The sequence below is a fragment of the Eucalyptus grandis genome, chromosome 6, assembly GCF_016545825.1.
Source record: "Eucalyptus grandis isolate ANBG69807.140 chromosome 6, ASM1654582v1, whole genome shotgun sequence".
In the NCBI taxonomy this organism is placed as follows: Eukaryota; Viridiplantae; Streptophyta; class Magnoliopsida; order Myrtales; family Myrtaceae; genus Eucalyptus; species Eucalyptus grandis.
Genome location: NC_052617.1, coordinates 34,071,356 through 34,078,348, shown reverse-complemented (window position 1 = coordinate 34,078,348; position 6,993 = coordinate 34,071,356). Strand labels below are relative to the sequence as shown.

General features: G+C 45.5%; 1 protein-coding gene across 1 annotated transcript; it reads right to left on the bottom strand.

Annotated features, from left to right (window-relative positions):
• Positions 1 to 3,175: 3,175 nt before the first annotated feature.
• Positions 3,176 to 5,535, bottom strand: LOC104449210 (protein DETOXIFICATION 48). The gene is made up of 2 exons (XM_010063280.3): positions 5,155 to 5,535; positions 3,176 to 5,039 (listed from the first exon to the last, which is right to left on the bottom strand). The coding sequence occupies exons 1-2, from the start codon at positions 5,278 to 5,280 to the stop codon at positions 3,465 to 3,467; spliced, it is 1,701 nt and encodes a 566-aa protein (XP_010061582.2). The 5' UTR covers positions 5,281 to 5,535; the 3' UTR covers positions 3,176 to 3,464.
• Positions 5,536 to 6,993: the final 1,458 nt, after the last annotated feature.

Sequence of the window (6,993 nt, the reverse complement as noted above, 5' to 3'; positions counted from 1 at the left end):
CTTTTAAACACATTCTTTAGTAAGCTTCTACTTTATAATTTATTTTCTTTTGCGTTCTTAATCAAAGAGATCACTTTCTGTCTTTCTTTATCCAAAGCACCCTAATTTAGTGTTTCTTTTCTGTTGAAGTATGCGGTTCATCAACCAGCACTAATCTCCGCCAATGGGGTGGGGCGGTTGGTTTCTGTCTGGCTTTGTCTTATTACAGCTTATCAACACAATATAAAAAAGATTAAAGCGATTGTGTTCTTGTGCTATTTGGTGAGCTAGACACCCTAGTTAAGGAAAGTGACTAAGAGCTGCAAGACACTTGTCGCTCCGTCAACGGCCGCTTTTAGTGTTATGCCATATGGAATGACACATGGCTCGTGGTTATTCGATTCCAAGTCACCATGATGTCGACGATGATGGGTATTTGGTTGAGAATAATTCCCAATTAAAACGATCGCCGTTTTGAGGAGATTCCCACCATTGAGAGATGAGAAATCAGAAAAAGGTTCTTGCAATTTGTTCCTAGGTTTTATCAGGGAGAATAGGGTAGTTCTAGGGTGCGTCTCGAGGAAGGTGACTTCTTAACCAAAGTAGTATTAGTTTGATCATATCAGGACATTTTGGTGGTGATCAAATATTTTCCCTAAAAGGTTTTGTGAAAGTCTGTTTTACTAGTGCTTAGCTTTGCTTATTGCCGAGATTTGCTTGAAAATTAAGGTTCCGTATAGTGAGCATGTACTGCTTCGATAGGGAAAATCCGCTCTCTCTAAGCACCAATCGCGATAATCTTTTGAGAGCAAAGCACAACCATTTGTCACCAACCTTGTCTCTACAATATCTATCGCCATAGGCATCAACCGAAAGCATGATTTGTATGATGCATACGAGAGTCTTTGAAAATCAATATAGTGCCAAATTTGGAAATGGGAATTTATCTAATCTCAAACGCTTAATAAAGTAATGATAGGATGTGTACTCGATATTCCTGCAATGCAAATGCCAATACATAAACCTTAGCACTTCTCCCTGTGAAGCCGCTTTAAATTTTAGTTAAGCAACTTCTTTTATTCAAAATTGATTATTTTTTTAAAGTATTCTGCGGTAAGATTTTGTGTGTGTTTTTGTGTCAATAATGACCCAATTATATATGTTAATTTTCCAAAACCCATAAGATTTTGTGTGTGTTTTCATCTTTTGTGAATTCGCAGTACCCAAAAAAATTAGTATCTTTAGAACATTGGCGCAGTACCACCCATCACAAAGACAATTCTTTGCCACAATTGCATGGTGATGGAATCAGGTAAGGTTTTCTAGATAAGGAATTGAAGTATGGAAACAATACGCTTCGAGAGGAGGAATGGCAAAGGGAAAATAAATAAAAACAATACAAAGAAGAACAAGAAGAATAATAGGAGGGAGAGAATAAATGGCTTAAGGCTCTGGGAGGAAAGAAAATAATGGGGAACCTAAAGAATGATAGAGCAAGGGGCATGTTAAAAGTTCAAAACATATTCTAACAATTCATCCGCATCGTGCACCCGATGTTGATGGAATTGATCGGTCGATAATTCTTGCAAGGAGGCCCCACTTGGGCATCATCGTCAAGAAGATATTTTTTTGCTTCGGTGGCAACTCATTTAGGTCTGCATGACCTCACAACGCGTCATCCTGATTAAAAGCGGTACAGGATTTGGCTATCAATAAAATAACTCGGATGCGAATAGCATAAGACTTAAAGACAAGTTTAACAGGTTAAATATATAATCAATGTAAAACTCATAAAACCAGCCACGTCCGACACTAGAACGCCTTATCTCACGTGTAAGCCTGAGTAAATCATAAGGAAAGTGCATGTTCGGTTGGAGAAGAAGACAAGAACAAATAATGGTGGAAAAGGAGCAACTGCATATGACTTCTAATTTGAAGTTCCTACTTCAGTTTTTTACCAATATTTTTTGCATTATTACGAACAAAGTGCATTGAGATGTCCTCCCATGGGATATTGGGTATCGGAAGAGGTTGGCAGGAGTGGTTCTTTTGGTGAACGAGTGTTTGATTTTTGAGAAGAGAGGGTGGGGTTGGGTTGGCAGATGAAAACAAAAGGTTTTGGGGGGAACTGCAAAGGGCAGAAGCAGAGGGGCACTGTGATCCTGTTTTTGTCATAACAGAAGTAGACAGACTCAATAATTGCTTAGATTTTGTTTCTTCATTTCTCAACAGGGCCCCCCTTTTCCTCCTCCAAGTTCCACTCCCTTCCCTGCATACTCCCCCTCCCCTATGCCTCCACCCACCCAATTATCTTCAACCTCACTCATTATTGGTGACTTGCGCACCCATGATAGGCGTGAGATATCTCTGTAGCTTCTTGGGCATTGGAGGTAGCCAAGGGGTGGACACTGGACACACACTTAGAAAAAGCATTCTCGAGACGGGTCGGGGTTTGCCGTCCATCCGAATCGATTATTGCGTGTGAAGCGTCGAGGGTCTTTCCTTTCCTATCTTCGAAACGATGACACTTCGTATATGGTAATTAATCTCAGCCAATGAAAGCGTCTTGCTCCAAGAAGAGCACACGAGAAACCCTCGAAGACCCCAGTCTCTACAATACGCGTATGGTAAATCGTATCAGTGAGTTGTTATATCTGTTTATGGCGATGCCCTTTCTCCATTAACTCGTCTTTGAAATAAGAGCTTTCGCGCTTTGCTCGAGGGGGTGATAAAAAGCGCTTCGTCCCGTCACATGCATAACGTTGTTAGAAATCTAGTTGCATGTGCTACAACGCACGGTAGTAATCACTAGATATCTAGCCATTTTTCTAAATTTATGGGAACAATATAATAGATTAAACTTAGACATGCATGCTTGCCCGCGCCTCATTTTGTAAACCACAAAGGTAAAGGGGCATTTATGCTAATTTTCCTTTTTAGGTAGCCGAGTGTTGTTGCCTTATATGGAAGGGAACAACAAACAAAATTGCTAGGCAGATTCTCCCTCTCTCGCCTCAAAAACAACCGACAGCCTAAGCTTTTCTCTCTCTCCACTGTGTCAGTATTGTATTGCGATGAGAGAACCATTTAAGATAATATAATAGTTTTTGAAGGAGTAGACGACACAATAATTTTTAATTATTTGTTATTTACTTTTTTTTGTGACACAAAATAAGCTGCTATTCTCATTGTAAATTAAAAAGCAATCACATAAACATTTCTCTCGGTAGATATATAGCAAGATAAGGAAAAAAAATTCAATAAAAGTAGGCATAACCCAAAAATAAAAAAGAGAGAGAGAGAAATAAGGGGGGAGAGGAACTTCTACAATAGCACACGGTAAAATGATCAATGAGAATCTAATATTTTTTTATTTTATTTTTTTTTTTGGGTTTCTTTTGGTCTATTTTTACAACAACCACTCGGGGAGTGAAGAGCGATATCTGCAAAAATGGAGGGAATAATGGTTAACATGCGAATCGCTATCAGTGCACTGTGTTTGGAGTGGATAGCAGAGGGTCGGTCTCATGTGATGAAGCTGACTTCACGAGATGCCCCTCATCATCATCACCACCGTCGTTAACACAAAGTATCTCTTCAAGATTAGCCTCCTTCTTATTGCTGCTTGCGTCCTTTTGGTTCGTGACGATGGAGACGGGAGCGGGATGGGGCGATGACCCTTTGGATGAGATTGGCAGCAAAGGAGGAGAAGAGGGAGGAGGTTGAGTGAGCTCCTTGGCTCTCTCCACTTGAACCGCCCAATCAGTTCGGCAGAGAACATAGAGCATGAGCAATGCACATGAAGCCTGAGCAGCCAACAAGCCGAGCCACAACCCTGCGAAGCCCACTTTGGCCACGAACCCCATCACGATCGCCACCGGCATGCCGATGAGGTAGAATGAGCCCAAGTTAATGTTGGCGCCGATGGTGGGCCTGGCGCTCCCCCTCAAGACGCCGCATCCCGTGGTCTGAGGGCAGTTCCCGAGCTCGCAGAGCCCTGCGATCGGCAGCGCTGCTGCCGTCAGCTCCAGTATCTCGGCGTTTTCTGTGAAGAGCCGCCCCCACTGGTGCCGCACCAGGGTGGTGAACAGCATGGCCCCCAGGCCAAGCCCCACTGCGCAGACCAGAGCGATGATGGCAGAAATCCGGGCCCGGGCGGGCCGCCTTGCGCCGAGCTCGTTCCCCACCCGGGTCGAGACCCCAAGACTGAGAGACGAGGGGAACACATAGACCAATGAGGTGGTCTGGATGAGGATGCCCATGGAGGCCACGGTGGCACGGGGGCTCGCGAGGAGGCCACACAACACGATCATGAGCTCGTACCACCACCACTCGAGGCACACTGAGACGCAGGTTGGCACGGCAAGGGCGAGCAGGGAGGACCACCCTCGGAGGCAGTCAGCACTCGGGGCGACCCAGGAGCCTTCGTACACTCGCGAGAAGTAGATGTAGGCAGAGAGCAAGACGAAGAGGTTGAGATTAGTCCAGACCATGGCTATAGCAACACCAGCAATGCCCATCTTGAAGTGGACCACCAAGAGGAAATTGAGAGGGACGTGAAGGAGGACCGAAGCAGCCGAGCAATAAGTCAGTGGCAATGTGATGTTCTGAGTCCTCAAATAAATCCTCAGTGGGTGAAGCAGGGAGAGGAAAAACAGGTCAGGCATTGAGAAGAGGATGAATGTGTGGGCTGTGGATGATATCTCCTCATCTTGGCCACACCACAAGAGGATCTCCTTCATGTTGGCCCACATGAAGCTTATCGGGACGGAGGCTGAGAGGAGGAGGAGCACGGTGCGCTGCAGCGTGAGGCCGAGCATCTTGCACTGCCGCGCGCCGTAGGCCTGCCCACAGATGGGCTCCATCCCCATGGCGAGGCCAGAGATCACGGAGTAGCCGGTGATGTTGGCGAACCCGATGGCGAGAGACCCGCCCGCGAGCTCGAGCTCACCAAGGCGCCCGAGGAAGAGCATCGAGATCATGGCCCTCAAGTACAAGAGCAGGCCGGTGACTGCCATCGGCCCAGATATCTTCCCTATCGCCTTAATCTCCTCCAAAGCCTGAGAAATTTTAAAACATGTTAACCTCTCTCTGCATGGCCATCTTTCCTAGCAAATCTCTTGAGCATCATGTCCATGCATGCAAAAAAGTGGAAATAATAGTCTTGTTGATTACCTCGGAAGGCGTAGGCCATCTGTGGAGGTCATCTTGGAGGTCCATGGAGCTGCTCTTCTTATTGGGGTTCTTGTTGAGAAGGGTCTTCTCAGGGAAGTCAACTGAAGATGGGTTCGGGTTGCACATGATAACTCGATGAAGGAATGAATTATCTTTGTGGGGTGTAGTGATACTATAGCTTGTGGATAAAGAACACGAAAGAAAAGGTGTTTTCAAATGTTTGTGTAAGAGAGAGAGAGAGAGAGAGAGAGATATGGAAGGGAATGAAAAAAACCGAGATTGTGCAAAACTTTGGGTATCGTTGCGGCTTCGTTTGTTTGCTTTTAGAGGACGAGCTCTTTCTTCCTTTTTCTTCTCTTTTTTCGAGCCTTTTGATGAGAGTTCGGATGGCCTGGAAGGGTGGTGAAGAGGGGGTCGTCTATATATACAAGACCGGGGGGGGAGCCGGACCCGCTTTCGGTTCTCGTCCCATCAGACGTGTCGACGACCCGGGAAAAGTGTGCACCTTTACGTCTTTAATTTTTGCTCGCTAGTTATATCTAATGTAGGAGGGGCCTCCCCTAGGAATTGAAAAAGAAAGAATAGCATAGGAGGACCAAGTAATGCTCAAGCATACACCCGTCATCGAGTACGGTAAATTTTGTGTTAGGCCATTATGCGGTCACGGTTGTAATCATAATGAAAGGCGAAGAATGTAAAGTTAGACGGCCTGGGACTACGTATTATGTAGTCGCCCTTTCAGTGTCGACCTTCCCGTCGCCTCTAAGTCCCTTCTTAATTGATTGAATATAGAAAATTGCTGGGGCAGCCGGGTTGATAGTGAGTGACTGACGCTTTTTGTTAGGATCTAGCTGTGTGATCTTTATCCGACTATATAAGAAGGGCGAAAACCCCAGAAAGCTATTTGGTGGGGATAATTAGTATTTTCAAACCGACATTGGGACGGTGTCGGTTTGGGAGAGCATACACAGTTCAAGGTCTGTGTAGTAGTGGCCAATCCTCTTTTTGGGATGGGTGGGATTACAGTGATGAAGCCCGAGTATTTTATGGTTTTCACTTTAAGAGGGGATAATATTTTTATGAAGCTTGTGGCTTTAGGTGTTGTGATATCTCCCTTTCTTTTCGTTACGTACCGAGGATCCATAAAGAATTTTATCTTGAAGAAAAGAGTAGTGGGGGGGCAAGTGGAGAGAGCAAATTCGCCTGCCTGAAATGACATTGGGGAATAATTGGGGGAGGGGGTTTTCGTTTCTGGGGACATCGCTGGGTTTGCTTCATGGCTTGGTGGCAGAGGGGATGTTTGCATGCACTAAAGGGAGGCATGTCATCCTCCATGCATGCATGGCTCGCAAGGCTCTGTTTTGCCTTTGCCCAAAACCTCCGCCCATGTGATACAAACCCCCTGGCCATGTCTGCAACTGCTGTATGTTCTCTTATGCCGTCAAGGCATCTGAAGCCGGTTGTCAGCCACCGACTAATCTCCATCAAGTATGATAATCCTCCCCGTCTCGATCCCACTGGCTTATTAGAGATGGTGGGTCGGATCGCGCCACATCACTGGTGCCAAGTGTCGCAACACCAGAGCACGCCCCCTCTCTACTTGCTCTGTTTGAGAGGTAACATGCTGCTCTCTCTCTCTCTCTCTCTCTCTCTCTCTCTCTCTCAATCAAGTTTGAATGAGGTTAAAGCGCTTGGATTGCAGTGAGGTGAATATATGCATATAAAATAAACTTGTGGTGGGAGGTCATTTCTGGGGAGTAAGTGGGGGGGATATGGCTGATATCTCTGATCCATTTAGGAGATATCAGCTCATCCTATCTCCACATAAATTCATTCTTG

Coding starts and splice junctions, on each gene's coding strand:
- LOC104449210 (XM_010063280.3), bottom strand. CDS start 5,280: ATGTGCAACCCGAACCCATCTTCAGTTGACTTCCCTGAGAAGACCCTT. Junction 5,040..5,154: donor GATGGCCTACGCCTTCCGAG/GTAATCAACAAG, acceptor AAAATTTCTCAG/GCTTTGGAGGAGATTAAGGC.